Raw genomic sequence first — 26,176 nt, 5'->3', positions numbered from 1 at the left:
CCTGGACCTCCTGCCCTGGAAGCGCAGTCTTAACCACTGGACTTCCAGGGAAGCCCTAACACCAGTTTTAAGGCCATTCTCGAGATACTTCCAAATAATTATGCTATAGGCTGAATGTGGGAGAAGGCAACAGCACCCCACTCCAGTACTCTTGCTTGGAAAATCCCATGGATGGAGGAGCCTGGTAGGCTGCAGTCCATGGGGTTGCAAACAGTTGGACACGACTGAGCGACTTTCATGCATTGGAGAAGGAAATGGCAACCCACTCCAGTGTTTTTGCCTCAAGAATCCGAGGGATGGGGAAGCCTGGTGGGCTGCAGTCTATGGGGTCGCACAGAGTCGGACACGACTGACTTGACTTAGCAGCAGCAGGCTGAATGTGTGTGTTCTCCTCCCAACCCCCTAAGTTTATAAGTGAAACCAAAATCTCCAGTGCCATGGAGATGGGACTTTTGGTAGATAATTAGGTCATGACGGTTGGAACTTCATGAATGGAACTGAGATGGGCTGGGACTTGGGACCCTTTGCTACAATATTTACACCTGGTTTCCTTGAGCACAGAAAGACAAAGAAACTATAAGGGACTAAAAATAACTGTGCTACAATGTACAGCCGGGGCAAATTATGGACACAAGATAGGAAAAGACCAAAACCAAACTGACGCTCCTGAAGAGTTGGGAGCAAAAACAGGGTGTTGGGAGCAAAAGCTGGGTACTGCGCGTGCCTCTTGCACACAACAGCACCAAAGCGGTGGGCAAACCTCCTAAACCAGCCCTCTGGCTCCACCCCTCACCCCATGTAAGGAGCCGGCTTGCCCCGCCTAGGAGAGTGAGGAAGCAAGGAAACCTGTTACTTCTCTCCTCCAGACCCCCACCACCAGGTGCAGCAGGAGCCCCAGAAAAGCCTTGCTTGAATTTCTTGTCTGGCCTCTGATCAATTTCTATTGATTAAAGAGGCCAAGAACCCTGGTAGGTGATAAAAATTAGTGCTCTTATAAGAGAAAAGGTCTCTCTCTCCCTCCCTTCCATGTGAGGTCAAAAGAGGGTAGCCATTTGTAAGCCTAGAAGAGAGGCCTCACCAGAACCTGACTGTTGGTACCCTGATCTCAGACTTCCCAGCCTACAGAGCTGTGAACAATGAATTTCTACTGTTTGAGTCACTGAAGTCCACGGTATTCTGATACAGCAGACGTTTGGCTTCTAGTGGTTTCCAGCAAATGTTGTGTATTGACTAGATCAATATTGGAAATTCTCAATCATTGGGTCCTAGGCCACAACTAGCATCTAGTAGGGAGTAAGGTTATTCCTGGAGGAAACCAGAGGGGGTGGGAGATATGTATGAATACATGATAATATAACAGAGAGTCCTTCTCTGAATTCTAAAGTCAAATGTCCAGACTAACGAATCAGCTGCTGTTCACTATCACCAGCATACAGGTTTTTTCACATCAAAAGTTGATTGCACATTTGCAGCAACACAGATGGGCCTATCAAACTAAGGGAGTAAGTCAGACACAGAAAGATAAACATCACATGATATTGCTTATATGCAGAATCTAAAAAAAAAAAATGATACAAATGAACTTAAAACAGAAACAGACTCACAGACTTGGAGAATGAATTTATGGTCACCAGCAGGGAAGGGTGGGTGGGAAGGATAGATTAGGAGTTTGGGATTGACACATACACCCTGCTATACTTAAAATTGATAACCAACAAGGACCTACTGTAAATGTTGATTACATATTAAGAGGTAATTCTGAGATACTTGAAAGAGAGTTTTAATATCCCCAAGTTAACCTAAGTAAGAGCTTACTATTACATGGCTTTCACCATCAGGAACTGCAAAGCTCTCAGTTTGTTCAGAGTGATTAACCCAGGTCCACCCCGGATCTTGATTTAACCAAACCCTTTTAACAGGTTGGTATGTGTCCTACATGACTCTGATCGCCTCTCAGCTTTGACACATCACAACTTCCCACAAAGGAAGCCAAAATTCAGTCATTCTGCAAGCTCACCAAGAGAGTGATTTATGTGGTGACAGACGCTAGTGAGTCACTGAAGAGTCTCCTGGGACTGATGTCAGAATGAAAGATGAACATAACAAGTGGGTTCTAGCTCCAGGGATTCTAGAAAGCTAGCAGCATCTCAGAAAGGAAGCAGGGGCTTATGAGTCAAAAGACAACGTCCCAGACGGGCTGCACTCAGCGCTGCTGAGCTCTGTCATCTGGCCAGTCAGTGTCCACTCCCGTGGAATCAGCGACACCTGGTAGCCTGTGGCTGAAGGACACAACAGATGTGTTATATGCACAATGCATTATTATTTCATTATTCATTCGGCTACTTCTTGGTAGTGTGGGAGAGCTGTTTGAGCCATAGACATGAAGTGGTGTTTGTTAGTCACTAAGCTGTGTCCGCTTCTTTGCAACCCCATGGACTGCAGCACATCAGGCTGCTCCGCCCTCCACTGGCTCCTAGAGTTTGCTCAAATTCATGTCCACTGAGTCAGCGATGCTATGTAACCATCTCATCCTCTGCTGCCCCCTTCTCCTTTCACAAGAAGTAATCTCTCAGAAATGATCAGGGCAATTTGATCTCCGAGGTGCCCTCGCCCACAATTTCCCCTTGAATTGGGAGGCATGTTTCATCTTCTTGTTCTCCTACTCACATTCTCCTCTCTGACTTAACTGAAAGATTTCTCTCCTTTTATCGGATACCTATCTCTTGAAGTGCTCATTCATAACCCCTGTTCTTAATTTTATGGCTAAATCTGATTGTAGAATGTTGTCATCTGAATCATTTAACGTCTAAACGTCTGGGAAAGCGCTGCGAATGTTTCTGGTAGAGGAAGGGGAAATGAAGACAAGGGTTAAACCTCAACTGCTAAACTGGCAGAAGCTGGAATAAGACAGAGCTGCACAAAGTATAGAAGAGACACATGAAAAAGGCAGAAATCTACACGCACTGCCTCTAGACCTTTGGCTAGATCATATGACATAATTTATGTTCAATTTTTTTTAGAAATGCCATTCTTTCTACTGGAACATCATCTAACATCTTTCAAAAAATATTTATTTGGCTGAGTGGCATGCAAACTCTCAGCGCGGCACGTGAGATCTAGTTCCCTGACCAGGGATTGAACCCGGTCACCTGCATTGGGAGTGTGGAGTCTTAGCCACCTGATCACCAGGAAAGCCCCTATTATCTTAATTATATCCCTTTTCCTGGACTTCACCAGACCCTTTAAACCATCCATCGGTGATCTATCAGAACGTGAAGATCTCCCCAATTTTGCTTTTTTTAAACTTGTTCACAGGGAACATCATGATATTTAAGCCTTACTTCTTTTGTTTTAATAACTACTGATGTTGGCTTCAGAAACTTCAGTTCAGTTCAGTCGCTCAGTCGTCTCCGACTCTTTGTGACCCCATGAATTGCAGTACACCAGGCCTCCCTGTCCATCACCAACTCCCGGAGTTGACTCAGACTCACGTCCATCAAGTCAGTGATGCCATCCAGCCATCTCATCCTCTGTCGTCCCCTTCTCCTCCTGCCCACAATCTCTCCCAGCATCAGAGTCTTTTCCAATGAGTCAACTGTTCGCATGAGGTGGCCAAAGTACTGGAGTTTCAGCTTTAGCATTAGTCCTTCCAGTGAACACCCAGGACTAATCTCCTTTAGGATGGACTGGCTGGATCTCCTTGCAGTCCAAGGGACTCTCAAGAGTCTTCTCCAACACCACAGTTCAAAAGCATCAATTCTTTGGCACTCAGCTTTCTTCACAGGCCAACTCTCACATCCATACATGACCACTGGAAAAACCATAGCCTTGATTAGACGGACCTTTGTTGGCAAAGTAATGTCTCTGCTTTTGAATATGCTATCTAGGTTGGTCATAACTTTTCTTCCAAGGAGTAAGCGTCTTTTAATTTCATGGCTGCAGTCACCATCTGCAGTGATTTTGAAGCCCCCCAAAATAAAGTCTGACACTGTTTCCACTGTTTCCCATCTATTTCCCATGAAGTGATGGGACCAGATGCCATGATCTTCGTTTTCTGAATGTTGAGCTTTAAGCCAGCTTTTTCACTCTCCTCTTTCACTTTCATCAAGAGGCTTTTTAGTTCCTCTTCACTTTCTGCCATAAGGGTGGTGTCATCTGCATATCTGAGGTTACTGATACTTCTCCCGGCAATCATGATTCCAGCTTGTGTCTCTTCCAGCCCAACATTTCTCATGATGTACTCTGCATATAAGTTAAATAAGCAGGGTGACAATGCACAGCCTTGACGTACTCCTTTTCCTATTTGGAACCAGTCTGTTGTTCCAAGTCCAGTTCTAACTGTTGCTTCCTGACATGCATATAGGTTTCTCAAGAGGCAGGTCAGGTGGTCTGGTATTCCCATCTCTTTCAGAATTTCCCACAGTTTATTGTGATCCACATAGTCAAAGGCTTTGGCATAGTCAATAAAGCAGAAAGAGATGTTTTTCTGGAACTCTCTTGCTTTTTCCATGATCCAACTTAATAGTACATGTTTTATCTCTTGGCAAAATAAAACCATAAAATTTTTTTTTTCCTTCCAAAGAATTCACAAACTGGCCGGTCAGCTGCAACTCTTAGGAAATGCTATAAAAAATAAGGGTAACATGTACAGATGTGAGACCTGGACCATGAAGAACAGGCTGAGCATGGAAAAACTGATGCTTTCAAATTGCGGTGTTGGAAAAGACTCTTGAGAGTCCCTTGGACTGCAAGGATTTCAAACCAGTCTATCCTAAAAGGAATCAGTCCCGAATATTCATTGGAAGGTCTGAGGCTGAAGATCCAATATTTTGGCCACCTAATACGGAGATCTGACTCATTGGAAAAGCCCCTCATGCTGGGAAAGATTGAAGGTAGGAGGAGAAGGGGGCGATAGAGGATGAGATGGTTGAATGGTACCACCAACTCAATGGACATGAGTTTGATCAAGCTCTGAGAGATGGTGAAGGACACGGAATATGGCATGCTGTAGTCCATGGGGTCTCAAAGAATTAGACACAACTTAGTGACTGAACAACAATGTTTTCAAGATGTATCTATTAGAAGAATTATGAGGAAAAAAACCCTGGTTCAAACACACACGTGCAACAAGAATCACAATGTTGATGCCCAAAGGGCTATGTCAGAAAACATTTGGACACTTTACCGCTGGCTCCAGCAAACAGCTCTGGATTATCCAGGCTGCTGGAGGAAATGATTAGTATAAAGACAATCCCAACCAAATTTCCACTTCAATCTGGAATATAAATTATGATTTCTATGCAATGTGTTTCCATAAGAATATGCTCATATTTTGCGCTTGTCAGTTAATCCTGAAGAGATAGGAAGACAGATTCTATACAAAAAGAATAATGCACATACAAATAATTAAAGTGTTCAACTGAACTGACAATAGTCAAAAACCACTCCCTGGTTTGAAATACAGTGGCTTGGGCTGACGGTGTGGCGGGGAGATCCTGCATGGAGCACACAGAGGAGCCCCCTTTTCTGTCTCCTGCACTAGGAGGTCACCTCGTGCGGCTCCCTCCCCCTTCAGATGCCCTTGTACTACACAGATAAGAAGTCCAGAGGAGGGACTTCCTGGTGGGCCAGTGGTGGAAAATCCGCCTTGCAGGGGATGCAGGTTTGAAGCAGGGGGCGTCTTGCAGGGGACGCAGATCTTAGTTCCTGGTGAGGGAACTAAGATCCCTCATGCCATGAAGCAACTAGGCCTGCCCATCACAACCAGAGAGTCTGTGCACCACAACAAAATATCCCACATAACCCAACAAAGATCCTTTGTGCTGCAACTAAGCCCCAACACAGACGAATAACTAACTAACTATAAGAAAAGAAGTTCAGAGGAGGGAGTGAGTGCTGGGGGAGGCGGCACTTCTGCAGGGGGCATGATTTCCAGGAAGAACTTGACTTTTGGAAATAGCTTTACTGCCTTTATGACAATAATAATCCTTATTTGTTTGTAAAATTACCCCAAAGGACAAAGATGGAAGTAGCAATCAACAGAAACCCTGCCATTTGGAGAGAACATTTGGTGAACATCTTTACCGACATCTCACTACCCATCTTTGTACATATAATCTCACATGCTGTTCAGCAATGTGCTTTTATAATCACTCAGAGCACACAGATGTACATCATTTAATCAGATGATACCGTGTAACACTGTCTGTATATAACTTAGATGAAATAAAATTCGTATTTTATGGCAAGACAAGAAAAACTTAAGACACAAAAATTTTTCTCTGCCATTTGGCCGTCTCTCTCTCTCCACTGCATTGTGTATGATGCATTGCACAAACCTCCCCTTTGGCAGAAATACCTGCTCAACCATGAAGTGCAACATTCTCCTCCATGAAGTGCAGCATCAACAAGTTCAGCTCAGTTGTGTCTGACTCTTTGCGACCCCGTGGACTGCAGCACGCAAGGCCTCCCTGTCCATCACCAACTCCCGGAGTTTATTCAAACTCATGTCCATTGAGTCGGTGATGCTATCCAACCATCAATGTACTCATGTACAAGCATCAGTAAGACAACTCCTCCAAGATAACATTCCTTCTTGACCTTATAGGGGTCACATGACCCACCACTTTGTACTTGCAGACCAGGATTATGTAAACTGTCAATAACACATTATTTGAGAACAGTTCTCAGAGCTTTCTGAGGTGCTCTTCCCGGGTTATAATCCTCAATTCGGTCCCAATAAAATCTTCCCTTTCTTTCTGATTAATTTTTTGTTGGTTGACACTATTTAACCAATCTGTGTGTATGCTTAGTTGCTCAATTGTCTGCAACTCTTTCCAACCCCATGGACTGTAGCCCTCCAGGGTCCTCTGTCCATGGGATTCTACAGGCAAGAATACTGGGGTGGGTTGCCATTCCCTTCTCCAGGGGATCTTCCTGACCCAGGGATTGAACCCGGGTCTCCTGCATTGCAGACAGATTCTTTACTGTCTGAGCCACCAGGGAAGCCCAACCAATCCCTACTGATGGACAAAAATATAATTTTTTGACATTATAATAGTGTTCTGATGAAATTCTCACAGTCCTTCATTAATTGTGAGATTGTCTCCTTTGGGTAATCCCTAGAAGAGAGTGTGCTGGGTCAGAGTATGCATAATAAACATTTGGATACATATTCCAAACCACTCTTTGGAAAGACTGTAGGTCTCCACTCCAACTATCAAAAAACTGCTCACTTCCTTTAACAGTTGATAACGATACGGGATTTCAGCAACAATTAAACACATCAATAGTCTGGATCTCAGTTTTTTTCTTCCCCAAGTGCATTTTGGAGGCACAACTCTTGTGTTATTTTCTATTTTTTTTTGGCTATGCCAGGCAGCTGGCAGGATCTTAGTTCCCCGACCGGGAATCAAACCTGCAGCGCCTCCTGCAGTGGAGTTGCAGGGTCTTAACCACTGGACCGCCAGGAAGTTCCTCTTGTATTATTTTTGAAGCTAAATGTCTCTTCATATATTTGACCCTTCACATGTCTCCTTTTCAGATTGCCTATTCATGTCGGTTGTGCATTTTTCTTTTAAAAAGGGAGGATCCTTTTTATCTGCTTTATTTTTTTCTTAAAAGGGAGGCTGTTTTTTATCTTATTTTTTTCAGAGAAATTAAATGTAAAGATATTAACCTTCTGTTACTCAGGCAGCAAATGTTTCTCTTAATTTGTTGATCTGAAGATTTTTACCATATATAATTTTTGTAAAATGCAGTTAAAACTTTTATTTAATGAACTGTAGATTTTGTAATATGCTTGGCCTTTCCAAACTCATATTATATAAAATATTTGCTCTTATTTTACAAGTATTTTTATGGCTTTGGAATATTTACATCTTTGATTAAAGTTATGGACTGAAATATGTTTCCCCAGACTCATGTTGAAGCCATAACCCCTGAAAACATTAACAAAGGGGAATCTCCAGGCAAGAATACTGGAGTGGGCTGCCATGCCCTCCTCCAGGGGATCTTCCTGACCCAGGGATGGAACCCACATCTCCTATGTCTCCTGAACTGGCAGGCAGGTTCCTTCGGTAAGTCACTTCAGTCGTGTCCGACTCTGTGCGACCCCATAGACAGCAGCTCACCAGGCTCCCCTGTCCATCCGTGGAATCCTCCAGGCAAGAAAGCGAAAAGTGAAAGTGAAGTCCCTCAGTCCTTAGCGAGCCCATGGGCTGCAGCCTTTACCAGCCTTATTTAAATGGAGTGAGGAAGCCAGAAGGGGGAGCTCTCAGGCAGAACTGTGCAAGTCAATTATAGGAAGCCTTTCAGTTTCAAACACCAGCAGAAGAATCCTCAACAGAAAAGAACCATCAGTTATAAGCCCCAACAGGAAAAGAGGTACATGGAATCTCCTACAAGAAATCCACTACCCCAGCCACTTGGCCAGTGAGAAACTACCATCATTCTGAACTCTCCTTTTTCTCTGTATAATAACATTCTTCTCCTTTGTTGGACTTGCCCATAGTTTCTGCTATAGCATGATCTTCCTGAATTGCAAGTCTCTGCTATTTCCAAATAAGTCCATCTTTGCTGGTAAAATAGCTGACTTTTATTTTTAAGGTCAATATTCCCAGTCTAACTGTATTTAGAGACAGGGCCTCCACAGAGATAGCTGGCCCTCTGTATTCATGGATTTTGTATCAGTGGATTCAGCCAACAATGAACTGAAAATGTTTTGGGGAAAAAAAGAAAATCAGGAAGTTCCAAAAAGCAAAACTTGAATTTGCTGCCCACCAGGAAGTATTTACATAGCATGTATGTTGTATGTACAATATTTACATAGCATTTACATTGTATTAGGTATGATAAGTAATCTAGAGATGATTTAAAGTATATGAGGAACCTCCCTGGTGGTCCAGTGGCTGAGATTCCGTGCTCCTAACGTAGGGGGCCCAGGTTCAATCTCTGGTCAGGGAACTAGATCCCAGATGCTGCAACTAAGAGTTCACACGCCACAGCTAAAGATACCACATGTCACAACGAAGGCCTGGCACAGCCAAATAAATGCTTTTTAAAACCTATATGATAGGACGAGTGTGGGTTATATGCAGACACTACCTCATTTTATAAATGGAACTTGAGCATTCTTGAACTTTGGTATCTAAGGAAGGTCCTGGAAACAATCCCCTACAGATTAAGAAAGAATGACTATAATTCAGGCTAGATGAGGTCATAAGGGTGGGACCCGAATCGAACAGGATTCAGTTCAGTTCAGTTCAGTCACTCAGTCGTGTCCGACTCTTTGCAACCCCATGAATTGCAGCACGCCAGGCATCCCTGTCCATCACCAACTCCCGGAGTTCACTCAGACTCATGTCCATCGAGTCTGTCATGCCATCCAGCCGTCTCATTCTCTGTCGTCTCCTCCTGCCCCCAATCCCTCCCAGCATCAGGGTCTTTTCCAATGAGTCAACTCTTCACATGAGGTGGCCAAAGTACTGGAGTTTCAGCTTTAGCATCATTCCTTCCAAAGAAATCCCAGGGCTGATCTCCTTCAGAATGGACTGGTTGGATCTCCTTGCAGTCCAAGGGACTCTCAAGAGTCTTCTCCAACACCACAGTTCAAAATCATCAATTCTTTGGCGGTCAGCTTTCTTCACAGTCCAACTCTCACATCCATACATGACCACTTGCATGAGTTAATAAGAAGAGACCCTAGAAGGGTCTTCACATGAGCACAGAGGAAAGGCTGTGTGAGAACAGAGTGAGAAGGCAGCTAGCTGTCTGCCACAGGAGAGGCTTCAGCAGACTGCTCAAGTGTCTAAATTGGCAACTAAGTTGCCAACACCTTAACCTTGGACTTCCAGCTTCCAGAAAGGTGAGAAAATAAATTTCTGATGTTTAAGCCACATATTCTGTGGTATTCTGTTATGCCAGCCCTAGCAGACAAATATGGGGTTCCATGGTGAATCAGCAGTAAGGAATCTGCCTGCAATGCAGGAGACCTGGGTTTGATCCTTGGGTCAGGAAGATCCCCTGGAGGAGGGCATGGCCACCCACTCCAGTACTCTTGGCTGGAGAATCCCATGGACAGAGGACACAGGCTGCACAGAGTTGGACACAACTGAAGCGACTAAGCAGCAGCAGACAAATACAACCCATCTGATACTTATCTGGATAAAACTAGTGGTACGCAACTTCATTTTCAAAAGGGTTAGCAATTTCTAGCAACATTAATAATCTGTTCTCTACTGAGCTGAGATGCCATCTGGATTGTACTTCAAATTCCCGATACACTTGGGCCTATTTAGGGACTTCCTATTTTTTTCTGTTGATCTATTCCTAAAGGAGTATTATAAATTTTTAAATACTACAGTTTTATAATGAACTTGTAGGAATATTCTACATAGATTGTGTTCAGTTGCTAAGTCATGTCTAACTCTTTGTGACCCCATGGACTGCAGCACACCAGACTTTCCTGTCTTCACTATTTCTCACTCAGAGTTTGTTCAAACTCATGCCCCTTGAGTCGGTGATGCCATCCAACCATCTCATACTATGTTGCCCCCTTTTCCTCCTGTCCTCAATCTTTCCCAGCATCAGGGCCCTTTCCAATGAGTTGGCTCTTTGGATCAGGTGGCCAAGTATTGGAGCTTCAGCATCAGTCCTTTGAATGAATATTCAGGCTTGATTTCCTTTAGGATTGACTGGTTTGAGCTTCTTGCTGTCCAAGGGACTCCCAAGAATCTTCTTCAGCACCACAACTTGAAAGCATCATTTCTTTGACACTCAGCCTTCTTTATGGTCCAACTTTCACATCCGTACATGGTAACTAGAAAAAACATAGTTTTGATTATACAAACCTTTGTTGGCAAAGTGATGTCTGCTTTTTAGTAACACTGTCTAGGTTTGTCACAGCTTTTCTTCCAAAGAGCAAACATCTTTTCATTTCATGGCTATAGTCATTGTCTGCAGTGATTCTGGAGCCCAAGAAAATAAAATCTGCCACTGTTTCCATTTTTTATCCATCCATTTGCCATGAGTGATGGAACCAGATGTCATGATCTTAGTGTTTTGAATGTTGACTGTTAAGCCAGCTTTTTCACTCTCCTCTTTCACCTTCATCAAGAGGGTCTTTAGTTCCTCTTCATTTTCTGCCATAAGGGTGGTATCATCTGCATATCTGAGGTTATTGATATTTCTCCCAGGTCTTCCTCCTCAAATATATATACTTCTTTTTTTTTTTTAATTTCTGGATATTCTCACACATTTATTTATCTAATTGAAATTAGAATTAAGTTTGCTTTCTTCAAACACAGTGATAGAATTACTTTCTTTCTCAAGCTGAATAATATTCTGCAGTGTAGATATACAGACATATCTCATTAACTGTGCTTCACTTTTTAGCACTTCACAGATAGAGCATTTTTATTATTAATAATTGAAGATCTGTGACAACCAAGCATTGTCAGACGATGAGCAATTTTAGCAATAAAGTGCTTTTAAATTTAAACTTATGTAACATTTTTTATACACAATGATATTATTACACACTTAACAGACAACAGTATAGTGTAACCAGAATTTTTATATGCACTAGGAAACCAAAACATTTCTGTGACTCACTTTGTTGCTTTACTGTGGTGGCCTTTTAATCAAACCCATAACATTTCCAAGGTCTGCCTGTATACAGTTTGTTTATCCATTAATCTGCAGATGGACACTTAGGTTGTGTCTACCTCATAGCGTTTCTGAATAATGCTGCCATGAACTGGGTGTACAAATCCCTCTCAAAGAGCCTGATTTCAGTTCTTTGGGATGCATACTAACAAGTGGAATTGATATAATTCTTTAAAAAACATCTTTTTAGAGGAAATTCCATACTGTTTTTCCTAGTGGCCGCACCATTCACATTCTTGGAAATAGTGCCCCAAGGTCAGAGAAGGCAATGGCACCCCACTCCAGTACTCTTGCCTGGAAAATCCCATGGACAGAGGAGCCTGGAAGGCTGCAGTCCATGGGGTCACTGAGGGTCAGACATGACTGAGCGACTTCATTTTCACTTTTCACTTTGATGCATTGGAGAAGGAAATGGCAACCCACTCCAGTGTTCTGGCCTGGAGAATCCCAGGGATGGGGGAGCCTGGTGGGCTGCTGTCTGTGGGGTCGCACAGAGTTGGACACGACTGAAGTGACTTAGCAGCAGCAGCAGCAGCCCCAAGGTTCCAATGTGTTGTTTTCTGTTTTGGTGACAGTAGCCATCCTGATGCGTGTGAGGTGAAGAAGAATGTTTTAACACCAATGCTGATATTTCAGTTTCATCTCTCCTGTAATATGAGTGGGAGCCCAAAGATACAACTGGATGGACTCTAATGAAGGCTTATAGGGAGGAGACTCTGAAGCTGGTGGGAAAGGGCTTCGGTGACTGGAAGAAACAAATCAAGAACGCCTAGATGTTTGGCTGTCGGCAGTGACTGGTGCCGTCCAAAGGGATACTGAGGTCAAGTGGGCCTCAGCTATTGTCTCACCAATGAACACGGGGCTTTTGATGTCCTAAAGAGCTCTTCACTGGGCTGGGAGCAGACTCTTCAGAGGGCTAAGCTTGCAAGTCCAGCTCCTTTAAGAGGCTGAGCTTTCAGTTGAAGGACCCTTTCCCAGAAGATGGGTGGGGTAGATCACCCTGAAGTGGTCCTAGCAGCTCAGCACAACGTTAGAAACCTCACAGGGCAAGAGTGGACATCTGCCCCAAAGTAGGACCTTTATTTCTTGAAAAAGTGAAGTGTTTGTCATTCAGTCATGTCCGACTCTTTGTGACCCAATGGACTGTAGCCCCCCAGGCTCCTCTGTCTGTGGATTTCTCCATTCAAGAATACTGGAGTGGGTTGACATTCTCTTTTCCAGGGGATCTTCCAACCCAAGGATTGAACCCAGGTCTCCCGCATTGCAGGTGGATTCTTTACCATCTGAGCCGCCAGGGAAGCCCTTTTGATGTTCTGAAGAGTTCTTCACTGAGCCAGGCGCAAGCTCTTCAAAGGGCTAACCTTGCAAGTCCAGCTCCTTTAAGAGGCTGGGCTTTCAGCTGAAGGATCCTTGCCCAGAAGATGGGTGGGGCAGGTGACACTGAAGTGGTCCTGGCAGCTCAGCAGAAAGTTAGAAACCTCACACAGCAAGAGTGGACATCTACCCAAAGTAGGGCCTTCGTTTCTTCACCCTGATCCAAAAAGCATGCTGGCAGCTGTTGCTTTATTTGTGACGTCGAAGCCGGCGTAGCTGCAGTTTCCTGCGCCTTTTTGGTAGGAATGAAGTTGATGACATGTGGATGGCCTCATCTGACCCTGATTCTCTGCTACTGATCTGGGCTGTTCTAAGCCAGTCCATCCTTCAGTGTGACTTTCTGTGACCCATGGAGTGAGTGGGACCCCAAGACTGGATGACACTCACCCCTGCTCGAAGAAGCTCCTGACCTAGTGGCAATTTCCCCAGAAACTTTCTTACAGTCCTAACATCAATAAATATCACCATGACGCACATTGGTATCTTCTTTCATGAAATTCAACTGTGTAAAATGAAGTAATTTTGCAAAAGGAAAGAAGTATTTGCATTATATTTAACTTTCTTGTCTAATTGAGAATATATTTATATTGCCTGTGAGCTTCCCAGGTGGTGTGAGTGGTAAAGAATCCACCTGCCAATGCAGGAAACACAAGAGATTTGGGTTGGATCTCTGGGTTGGGAAGATCCCCTGGAGGAGGAAACGGCAACTCACTCCAGTATCCTTGCCTGGAGAATCCCAGGGACAGAGAAGCCTGATGGGTTACAGTCCATGGGGTCACAGAGTTGGATGTGTCTGAACACTTACATTACCTAGGACATACATGACCGTTTGGCTGGGTAGCAAATTCTTGGCAGAATTTTAGAATTTTTTATAGAATTTTAGGCTGGCATCTTCTTAACTGAGATACAGTGTTGTCCAGACTGATATTTCTGCCCTTTCTAGGGGGACACCATAGTTTGATGATGATCCAGGATCTGGGTTGGTATCCCCCATTCATCACGTAACAACTGTGGGCCTAGGTTTTCCTGTCTGAGGACTGTGGTACCAGTAGCACCCACATCTGAAGTCAGTGTGAAGATTCAAGCATCCGACATGGGTTAAGTCAGGTGTATTTCTCCTAAATGATAGCTTCCCCTATCAGTACATTTGATGGGCCCATTCAAGATTAAGTAACCTCCGCTGTGGGCTTCCCTGGTGGTTCAGATAGTAAAGAATCTGCCTGCCACGCAGGAGACCCAGGTTTTCGACCCTGGGTCGGGAAGATCCCCTGGAGAAGTGAATGGCTACCCTTCTAGTGTTCTTGCTTGGAGAAGTCCATGGACGGAGGAGCCTGGTGGGCTAGAGTCAACAGGGTCGCCAAGAGTAGGACACGACTTAGCGACGAACACTTTCACTTTCAACCTCAGCTGTACGTGTATTTCAGGGTTGCTTATTTTCTGTTACGTTCTTTTCTGGAATATGATGAGCTCTTCCTTGTAATAGTCTTTCCTCAGGAGTATTTTCTGTTTCATCTGGCCTCTCTGCCAGGAACATCAGCATTCAACATTGAAATGTTGTCGTTGGTCTTATTTCTGTCATCCTCTGACTGCACTGATCTGTGTCTTTTTCTTCTGCTTACTGTGAGAGTCTCTTAAGTCTGTTCTCTATGTCACTAATTTTGATTTTCTGTAGCATGTGTTATACTCTTTGCCCCTTAATTTTATTTTTTATTGATGTATAGTTGATTTATAATGTTGTCTTCATTTCAGGTGTACAGCAAAGTGATTCAGTTGTACACACATTTATATCTGTTTTTCAGATTCCTTCCCCTTATAGGTTATTACAGAATACTGAGTAGAGCTCCCTGGGCTACACAGGAGGTCCCTGTTGGTTATCTATTTTATAGATAGCGATGTAGCTCTCTGTTAACCCCAAACTCTTAATTTATCCCTCTCCTGCCCCTTTCTCCTTTGGTAACCACAAGTTTGTTTTCTATGTCTGTGGGCCTATAAGTTTATTTACATCATTTAAGATCCCACAAATAAAGAATACTACAATTTGCAAAGATACATGCACCCCAATGTTCGCTGCAGCACTATTTAAAACAGCCAAGACATAAAAGTAACTCAAGTGCCCATCAATAGACAGCTGGGCTTAAGAAAATGTGATATACGGATGTATGTGTGTGCGTGGTGGAATATTACTCAGCCACTAAAAAGAATGAAATATTGCCATCTGTAGCAATGTGTGGAGAAGGCAATGGCAGCCCACTCCAGTACTCTTGCCTGGAAAATCCTATGGACAGAGGAGCCTGGTGGGCTGCAGTCCATGGGGTCGCTAAGAGTGGGATACGACTGAGCGGCGTCCCTTTCACTTTTCACTTTCATGCACTGGAGAAGGCAATGGCAACCCACTCCAGTGTTCTTGCCTGGAGAATCCCAGGGACGGGGGAGCCTGGCGGGCTGCCATCTGTGGGGTCGCACAGAGTCGGACACGACGGAAGCGGCAGCAGCAGCAGCAGGAGCATGAATGGAGTTAGGGAACAACACGCTAAGTCAGTCAGGCAGGGAAAGACAAATATCATTTATGTGGAATCTACAAAATAACACAGCCTCCCCTTGTGGCTCAGCTGGTAAAGAATCCACCTTCAGTGTGGGAGACCTGGGTTCGATCCCTGGGTTGGGAAGATCCACTGGAGAAGAGAAAGGCTACCCACCCCAGTATTCTGGCCTGGAGAATTCCATGGACTGTATAGTCCACAGGGTTGCAAAGAGTTGGACATGACTGAGTGACTTTCCCTTTCACAATACAAATGGTTTTATATACAAAAATAATATAAATGACTCTATATACGAAACAGAAACAGACTTACAGAGAAAACAAACTCATAGTTACCAAAGAGGAAAAGAGTCGGGGGGGTATTAATTAGGAGTATGGGATTAACAGATACACACTACTATACATAAAATAGATAACAAGGATTTACTATGTAGCACAAGGAACTATATTCAATATCTTTTAATAACCACAATGGAAAATAGTCCGGCATATATACACATAATTGAGTCAGTTTGCTATACACCTGAAAAAAACACAATATTGTAAATCAACCCTACTTCAACTGAAAAATAAAAGAATGCTGAAAAAATGGAAAGAATGGAAATACCCAAGAATAGGGGACCAGTTAAATAACTGCACATCAGATGATAAAGATACTAAAGATGTACATTTTAGGAGAGTATTTACTGACCTGGATATATAATCACAGTATACTGGTCAATGATAAATCAAATTGCAAAAAGTAATAAATTGATGAACTAAATTTTACATCTTAAGGCAAGATGAATCAAACACAAAATTCTCTCTCTCTGGGCCTCCTCCCTAATGTACAGTGTGGATTTGCATTAAACATTAACCAGAGCACCTCGAAGATGGGAATGCTTGCTCACCTGTAAAGAGCACTTCGCCCCCTTTCTTCTGACGCTAGGAATATAACTTCTTAAAAGAACAGTGTCCTTTCCCAGTGCTGTAGGGGATCATGGTGACTTGCTGCTCCCTTTCTACCTGTTTACCTGGACTCTCTAACCTCGGTTAACCCTATGTAAAATATCAATATGTCATTTTGAGGTACGATCCTTTCTCTTGAAAATGTATGTGACTGTATCTTCTACTTTTAACGGGTAGAATAGTGCTCAGAGCTTCTGAGAGTCCGTCTCCTAGGTTATCAGCCTCAGCTGGCTCAAATATAGTTTCCTTTTTTCTTGATTGTTAATTGAACTTTTGTCAACAAAATGTACATGATAACCACAATTTTATAAGAAAACTAGGTATAGTTTATAAGTAAACAGCTAGATGAAAAACCATGAAAATACAGAGGTTATAGTTTAAATTTTCTTTATACTTTTCTATATTTTCCAAATTTTTCTAAAATAAGTGTCATTTGCAGGAACAGACAAATTGCATTATTTTCAAAGTAAGATGTAATGCCCCTAGATACAGATACCCACTTCCTCATATTCTCATTTCAATTTCTCCCTTTCTCCTTGAGGAGCCTTAAGAATGCTTCAGGGTGTGTCTAATTCTCTATCTCTCATTTATGGTTTGCAGAAAAGTTCTAAATGGAATAAGCACGGCATACGTAACCTCTATCTTGAACACCCATAAAAATTCAGTTTTTGGGTCTTTGTGTTTTCTAACTAAAATGTTTTTTGATCATGTACCTGCTTTTCCTTTAACCATCAAACAAGAAAATCTCCAAGACCAAAAGTAAATGGGAATAAGTCTTTCTCTAAAGCTATTCCCCTTTTCCAAACTGTTTTCACCAAATTTTTCATGATGGAGAAGGATTGTGAACACCTGTCGTTATTTCTCGCGATAGAATCCCTCTTCATGTCAATACTTTCAGCACTGATTTCATTACTGCTGCCATGACTTTGGGTAACTTTTTAGCCCACTCATCACCTGCCACTCTTCTTGGCCTGCCCTACTTTTTTCAGTAGTCTATAGAAGGGCAGCTGATGGGGACTTCCCTGGTGGTCAGGCGGCTAAGAATCTACCTGTCAAATCAGGGGACACAGGTTCGATCCCTGATCTGGGAATATCCCACGAGCTGTGGGGCAACTAAGCCCGTGCTCCACAACCAGAGAAGGCCCCGCAATGAGAAGCCCACGCCCCACAGTGAAGAGCAGCTCCCGCTCACTGCAACCAGAGAAGGTCTGCACGCAGCAACAAAGACCCAGCACAGCCAACAATAAACAAACAACATCAGAAAAAGAAAGGAGGCTGATGCGGAACAGGGTGATCTGTCAACAGTCGGCAAATCAAGCTTAGGTTGACAAAATTAATGTCAGCCTAAAGGCAACCCTTTTGGGTGATGTGAGCGCAAACATAGCTGTTTATCTACTGAAGGTGCGTGAGAGAGCTGGGCCTAGCACTGCTTGGCAAATGTCAGCTTCCTGATCGCTGGCTGAGAGCTACTAGTTCACTGAGGGTGTCCATCCTTCCCCAGGGTCTGCCAGGACAGTCCATGGGGTTGGCCCGGTGGCAGGAGAGTCAGGGTACCCTGAGCGGTGCCCAGTGGAGCAGGAGCTCCCAGCAGCCTTCCTGAGGCCTGGGGCCTGGCCTGCTCAGGGCCTCTGTGCCTCCTCCAGGGGACGACGACTTCTCTGGAGCTGAAGTCTTCTCTTGGGCTGGACAGGTTGGCTCTGGAGACCATTTTCTTCACATAAGCCTCTTCTACTTTGCTTAGCTGATATCTGCCTTCATTTCTCAACAAATTTTCCCTATTTGATGATCCATGCCACGTATATGCTTTCCCGATAAGAGTTTTATATTGCTCGAGCCTCCAATGGGTGAGAGTAAGAATCAGGTTATGGGTGTTCTTTTCCAAGGGACCAAAACATTTTCCAAGTCGTCTTTATGTGCTCTTCATTTTTGTTAGAATCCTGAGTATTATTTTCTAAGCTTTCTGTTTTTGGGGAAGCCATACATGTTGAATCTTCCCTGTACTTACAATGAATGAAGTACATATAGATTTTAAAAAAAAATTATTATTATTTTAAAAACTTTATTGGAGTATAGGTGGCTCAGACAGTAAAGAATCTGCCTGCAATGCAGGAGACCTGGATACAATCCCTGGGTCAGGAAGATCCTCTGGAGGAGGGCATGGTAATCCACTCCAGTATTCTTGCCTGGAGAATCCTCATGGACAGAGGAGCCTGGTGGGCTACAGTCCATGGGGTCGCAAAGAGTCAGGCACGACTGAGCGACTGAGCACAGCACATAGTTGATTTACAATGTGTTAGTGTCAGGTGTACAGCAAAGTGGAGAAGGCGATGGCACCCCACTCCAGTCCTCCTGCCTGGAAAATCCCATGGACGGAGAAGCCTGGTAGGCTGCAGTCCATGGGGTTGCAAACAGTTGGACACGACTGAGCGACTTCACTTTCACTGTTCACTTTCATGCATTGGAGAAGGAAATGGCAACCCACTCCAGTGTTCTTGCCTGGAGAATCCCAGGGACGGGGGAGCCTGGTGGGAGCAGCAGCAGTACAGCAAAGTGAATCAGTTGTATAGACACAAATATCCACTCTTTTTTAGATTCTTTTTCCCATATGGGTCATTACAGGGTACTGAAAAGAGTTCCCTGTACTATACCGTAGGTCCTTGTTAGTTATCTTTCTTTTTTTTAAAATATTTTCAAGTGGTTACTATCTGCTAGGCACTTTCTTTTGTTTTCATTTGTTTTGGCTGTGCCTCAGGGCATGTGGGATCCTAGCTCCTCAGCCAGGGATCAAGCCCATGCCCGCTGCATTGGAAGCATGGAGTCTTAGCCAGTGGGCCGCGCCAGGGAGGTCCCTCGTTTCCTATTTTATATGCAGTAGTGTGCATACGTCAAAGCAGCTGATACAGGTTCTCAAAGTGGAACACCCAGCTTTGTCGGGAAACGGTCTGGTGAGCTTGGAGGTGGGATGGAGGGGAGTCACCCGAATGCTGGGCGAGACAGCTGAGTCAGGGGAGGCAGTCAATAAACATTAAAGGAATGGAGGCAGTGTAAGCTGCTTTCGGCAAGAAAGAGCCACCTCCAGGGGCCCCTTTGTCTTGTCATTAATCTTAAACAAGGCACCCCCATGCTCCACTCATCTCGGGCCCTGGCACAGCTTTCAAATCTTTTCATCACACAATATCTTGCCACAAGTTTTGTGGGTTCTTTCCATAGGTCGAAGAAGTATAATGGAAATGAAACGTAAGTAACTCACAGGCGACCAAATCTCTTCCCTAGCTTCCCCTTCAGGAATCTCCAGAACAAAGTGTGTGAACAAGACAGTATCTCAGGGAAAATCAGAAGGAATCAAGAGGCCTGCACACAAGCCTGCACGCAGCGGGGGACAGCTCTGATCCCCCATCTCAAGGCTCCACCAAGATTACGTCCCGTGTTTCCCTGTAAAAACTTCCATGGTCTAGCAGAATCCTCAGAGGTGGTTTCTAGGTGACACCAAATCCACCATCTCCCCAGATTGCCAGCATTCTGATAAAAGCAATTTTTTCCTACCAACATTTGTCTCTCTCTCCAGTATTGATTTTTGAGTGGTGATCAGCTGGATCTGATTTGGTAAGAGTAGGGAGGTTTAAGAAGGTTGTTGAGGGTGAGTGTGGGGAGGGCCTCTGTAACATGTGGGGTTTGCAGGCTGGCTAGGGGCTACATGGTGAAGTCTTCGTTCTATGTCCTACAAAATCGGCAATAAAGTCTACGTCAGTCTGTCGCACCAGTGCTTTCGTGCAGATGATGTCTGCGGAGACAGACAGGACCTGAAGATCATAGTGGATGTTTCTACATTTTACCTCCACGAACTGCCCAAACCTCTCTTGAGTTCACACTGATACTTTTTCCTGCCTTTGCAACCCAAATAGCGGCATGATGCAGTATTTTTCCCCTCTCTCTCCTTTACTTCCCTGAGCTGTAAATATCATCCTTTCCTTCCTCTCCCACGAGATACTCTTCCAAGCAGAGAAAACTATGACGCCTGGAGGTGGGTTCTGCAGTTGGCAACACACTGTGTGAGCCATGGGGCTCGTCCCTGGTTTCCCACCCAACGTGTGTCCTTCCTGGCTGTCCTCTGGGTGCTTCTACCCAGAGCTGGCTCTGTGGGACTCATCATCGCGATTACTGTTCCCACAGGGCCTCCAGCTGTTTCCACCTGTTCATCCCTCTCTCTGGGCTCCGTGGCTGGCATGGCACACAGGGGAACGCCTGGTGTTCCCCTCACTGTATGAGGTCAGAGAGTTCTAGGAGCTTCTCCTCTCCTCCTCCCACACAGCTTCCCTCTGTCATTTACCCCCAGGATCCTTTTTTCCTTCTTCATTTCCCTGTGATGAACTCTCACCCACCCTAGAGAGGCCACTTCTTTTTCCTGGTGACACTCTTCCAATTTCCTCCCTCCCCAAGGCACCTACTGGCTTCCCTGCTGGCTTAGTGGTAAAGAATCTGCCTCCCTAATGCAGATGTGGGCTCAATCCCCGGATGGGGAAGATCCCCGGAGAACAAAATGGCAACCCACTCCAGTATTCTTGCCTGGAAAATCTCACGGACAGAGGAGCCTGGCAGGCTACAGTCCACGCAGTTGCAAAAAGTCAGACATGACTTAGCGACTGAACAACAAGGCGCTTATCATGGTCGATTTGGGGTATCCTTGATGAATCCTCTTTCCACATTCTGTTTGTTGTCTGGCTACTTGATATCAATATACATCTTTTTTCCCCCAAGTTGCATCAAGCAGATTTTTTCCCAAAGCCCTCCTGTGCCCTGAACCAAGGGGTGTCTAGTGCTTAAAAATCCAGTGTGAGCTTAACACTCATTAGAATGGCTATTATTTTTAAAAACGAAAATAAGTGTTGGCAAGGATGTGGAGCAACTGGATCCCCTGTGCATTGCTGGGGATGAAAGTGAAAAGTTTTAGCCACTCAGTCAAGTCCGACTCTTCGTGACCCTATGGACTGCAGCTCACCAGGCCAGTCTGTCCATGGAATTCTCCAGGCAAGAAAACTGGAGTGGGTATCCATTCCTTTCTCCAGGGGAGTCTTCCTGACCCAGGAGTGAGGTTGAGGTGGATATAAAAAGGTATGGCTATCATGGAAACCAACACTGTGGTTCCTCAAAAAGTTGAACATAGAATTACTACATGACCCAGCAATGCCACTTCTGGCTATATACAGGAAAGAATGGAAAGCACTGACCCAAATACATTCCACGTTCATAGCAGCATTATTGACAAGACAAAAGATGGAAACAATTCAAATGTCCATCAACACACGAATAGGCAAATAAAATATGGTAGATACACGTAATGAAATGCTATTCACCCTTACAAAGGAATGAAATTCAGACACAGGCTACACTGGACAAGACTTGAAGGCAGATGCCCAGTGAAATAGGCCATACACAAAATACAGACAAATGCTGTATGATTCCACTTGTAGGGATGAAGCACCCTGAACAGCCAGACTCATAGAGACATAAAGTAGAAGAGAGGTTTCCAGGGGCTGTGGGGGCAGGGGACGGGGAGTGAGAGTTTAACGGGTGGAGTTTCTGTTTGGGATAACGAAAATGTTCTAGAAACAGATGACCACAGGATGTTGTGGACGTACATAATGTTATTGAATTACACACTTAAAAACGGTAAAAATGGCAAATTATATGTTACGTGTATCTAATCACGATTTTAAAAACTTAATATTTGAGGTTGTGTGAGCACAAACAAAAAACCACATGTGACTGTGCAGCTCTCGCTGGGATGTGGTTCTGGGGACCACCTCTGTCCTCAGGCAGCCCCGGATCATCTCTTCAGGGATCAAACTCTGCCAGCTCAGAACCAGACCTGTCATGGGCCCTGTAATCAGCACAGAGGCTGTAGGGGCCCCAGGAGGCCTCTCACGAGATCAAGGAGCTGCAGTTCCACAACCCAGAGCTGCAAAAACGGGACTACCCGGCCCGTGACACCACTCGAATAGCACACTGGACTCTGAGCGGCCCTGTGACCTCCGCTCCTTCTCTGGGAGACTGACATATCCTGCAGTGACTCCTGAAGAGCCCTTCCGCATGGGGACATGCACTCCACCATGACTCCTGGGGTGCTGATGGTCACGAGAGAGGATCTGTTACCATGGAGAGCGTCTTCCTTGACAAACCAGAACTCCCCGCCAATGGCTTCTGCTGGCCCCTGGCCTCTGGCAACGTTATTGACTGCGGTTAGGTCATCCCACGGCCCCAGCTGTGCACCAGCTGTTCCTCTGCACACAGCTGCCCTCCCAGCACAACCGGCTTCTCTAAGTCCAAGTGCTCGCAATGAGCCTCGGTCAGCTCATACTAGCCTTCCCTCCGCCCTCATATCACTTCGCAACCAACCCCCAGCTCATGGCTCCAGGAAGTCTTCTCTGAGCAACGTAATGGGAACATTCCATTTGTGTTTCCAGCCCAGGGCCATGCCAAGGGTGGAGCGGGTGCTGAGGGATCTCTGTCCAACGAGTGCATCCCCTCGCATCCTTGTCCTCTCACCAAAAGTCTGTCCTGCCTTTGAACCACTAGTGCCTGCAACGCTCATCCTTAGACCCATCTCTACACCACTGGGCTCCTCCTCTTTAGAACTGTTTCTTTTTGCTCCCTCCTCTAGCCTAGGGATTAAAGATGTTTTATTTGTAGCTGGTATCAGTATGTGCAGATACAGCCAGTCCGCTTGGACCAATGGGTGCCATCCTGCATTCCCTTCTTGCTTCGTATGCGTTGCGTCACTTACTGGGCATGGTGCTGCCTCCTTGGATAGCTGGTGCCCGAAGCTCCCTGGGGAGGGGGATGGATGGAGGCTGACTGATGGAGCTGGTGTTATCTGGTCATAGCTCTGGGCAGTGGGAGCCTCAGGGAGGGTCTGCTTGCTCCACCAACAGAGGGCATTAGGAGTCACCCGCTGCCCCTCGGATTCCGTCCTGTTGGGTGAGAGCCCTGGTTTTATGTCCCCACAGGGCACAGACACAATGGACTGGTGTTTTCTGCTGTGAGATGCCCGATGCACTTCCAGCTCCATTTGAGTCAATGAGCCTAACTAAGCTGCATCTCACGGCCACTTGCTCTGCCTGGCCTCCTGCTCCCTTTGGAGTGGCATCTGGGGAAGAGCTGGCTTTGTTCCCCCAGCGTGAAGACATCTCCGCTCCTCAGTGAAGTGAAGTGAACAGGGTGGGAGGAAGCTGGTACCCTCCTTCCCTTTCCCCCAAGGAGCAGCTGACAAACGCAGACATGATTCGACGTGGCACTTCCCCCAGCATCCCTATCAAAATACCTGATGTTGTCTCATCTCTGAGTCACTGGACCAGGCAGGAAAACTATGATGGATTGCATGGTTCAACTCTCTCTCTCGCTTATGGGCATGACAACTGAGTTAAAGAGAGCTGAGATGAACATGGGTCTATTTTAGGCGACTCCTTACGGAATTCACGTACACTGTGTATTTTGCATCCCTTGGTTCCTCGGGCATGCTTGGAACTCTGGAGCAAACGCTCGTCTGTAAATGTTACAGCTGCCAGTGTCGGCTGGATGCTCTACGGGGTGACGTGTTCACTCTCATGCGGCTGCTTTGGACATGGGGGGACTGCTGTGAGTGGAGTGCTGGTCAGAGGGCAGGCGGGCCTGACGCTTACCTTCACCCTGTCCATGCAGGCTTCCATCTTCAGCTGCTCCACAGCTTTCCGGGCTTGGGAGATGCTGGCGGTGCTGTTATTGGACATGCCTTCTTTCATTCTGCTGCCCCTGGAACAACCAAAGCTAAGGCGGTTGGAAGCGTTGCTTATCTGAAAGCAGAGCCCCCCTCAACTGTCTCCCCCTCCCATCCTCTGCAGCTTCTCTGTCCGGGTTGGGGAGCCACGGGGGCAGACCCTCCTGGGGTCAGAGGGTCATCTGAGTGATGGGAGCAAGACACGGGCTTCTGGGGCCACCTGTCATCCGCTCCCTGCCGCCAGGGCTGAGAAAGCCTGGCAGCAGAGGCCCATGTCTTCCTCCTATCCTTACACCCCATTGCCATAAGGAATACCCTGACATCTGTTCAGTGATTTGTTATAATAACTCATCTTCATACACATTTGTTCTTTTTGCTGCGTGGCATGTGGGATCTTAGTTCGCTGACCGGGGATTGAACCCGTGCCCCCTGCAGCGGAAGCGCAGAGTCTTAACCACCAGACCACCAGGGAAGTCCACCAACCATACACATTCGTTCACTCTCTACAAGTTGGCAAAACAGTCTGAGTTTTGTTTTGCACATAAGAAAGAGCAAAAAGCAGAGAAATGAAGCCAAGAGCTTCTTCTCACAGCCAAGACCTCTTGGTCTAGGACCCAAACGCAAAGCGCTGACGCTTCGCTCAGGGCTCGTTCCTTTCACAGAGCGCCCCCTAGCTGTTTATAGTGCAAAGCACAAGTTTCCCCTGCAAGAGTTTGCTTTATCATTCATTTTAATTTGCTATTATTCCAAAAAGTTTATATTGTTTTTAAATAACACACACACACCTCCATCCCCTATCCCAAGCATGGAAGACCCCTGTGATGCTAACTTTTCTGCAGGAAAGCACACGCCATAGGTTACTGTTACCCCGTTTAATGAGAAACTCCTGGAGACCTATGCGGTCAGGCCTGAGAGCTGGGGGTGGGTCTCGCAGGTGACAGTGGTTTTGTATAGTGCACAGGGAGGTGTGAGGGGGCTGGGCCGGTCCCGGGATATGCAGACCACACTCTGGGTTTCCTCATTCAAGCAATGACTCTCTGGCCCAGATGAGGCCTGATGTCAACTTCATTTATTCCCAGACAATGTTTGAAAAATAAAACTTGCCTATTGTGATACGTGACAGCTACCGAAGTCAGTTAACAGGGCTGTGTTCCTCTCTTGGTTGCAAACTTTTATTCAACAAGAAGAGAAGGAGAAGCGGGAGGAGTTGGGGGTTTTGAAGCTCGGGGGAGCAGCTGCCGACCCCTTACTCTACAGAGATGTGTGTGCATTTCTGCATGTGTCCCTGCACACGGGGCTGTGTCCCTGCCTGCGCCCACGGGCCTGACGGGCATACTCTGCCGGCCTGTGTGTTTATGCATCCTTTGTCCACACAAAAGGAGGGAGAAGATGCAGGCCAGTTCCCAGCCTCCCCAGCCCAACTGACAAGGGGAAAAGGGCCCTGAAATCATTGCCTTCAGGCCCTAATCCTCCTGCCCCATTTCTGAATCCATCCTTCTCTTTCCTTATCACCAGCTTGGGGCTTTCAGAAGTTAGGGGACTTGGGGGTGGCGGGGACCCAGGGGGCTAGTTAGAGGGAGCTGAGGCCAGGATCTGCAGGAGTGAAGAAACGAAGGGGGGGAGGGCAGAGAAGGAGGAGGGGGCTCTTACTCTGTGTGCATGTCTGGGTATGAGGATTTGTGTGACTGTATGTAAGTGAGGGTGTGTGTGTGTGTGCAGGTGAGTGGGGTGTGGGTGTGAGGGTATAAAGATGTATGGGTGGGGGGGTGAGTATGCACAAAGGTGTACGAGTGTGACAATGTGTGTGAGTGTGTGTGGTCAGGCATCTTTCTCCTTGGGCACATGGATACACTCACACAGACAGCTTGCCTGGGGAGGTTCTGACGGCCACACTTTGT

The 26,176-nt window shown here is 45.6% G+C and overlaps 1 protein-coding gene across 1 annotated transcript in view; it reads right to left on the bottom strand.

The window, feature by feature from the left end:
* The window catches only part of GNG4 (G protein subunit gamma 4), a 70,156-nt gene that overhangs the window by 11,962 nt on the left and 32,018 nt on the right, over nucleotides 1-26,176 (bottom strand). Inside the window, exon 3 of the mRNA XM_018042602.1 lies at nucleotides 24,205-24,313. Within this exon, the coding sequence (XP_017898091.1) occupies nucleotides 24,205-24,303 (99 nt within the window). The 5' untranslated portion in view covers nucleotides 24,304-24,313. The remainder of the gene's footprint in view (nucleotides 1-24,204; nucleotides 24,314-26,176) is intronic.

Source organism: Capra hircus, chromosome 28 (assembly GCF_001704415.2).
Source record: "Capra hircus breed San Clemente chromosome 28, ASM170441v1, whole genome shotgun sequence".
Lineage (NCBI taxonomy): Eukaryota > Metazoa > Chordata > Mammalia > Artiodactyla > Bovidae > Capra > Capra hircus.
The sequence above is the reverse complement of the archived record's forward strand: the minus strand, read 5'-3'. Positions and strand labels throughout refer to the sequence as shown.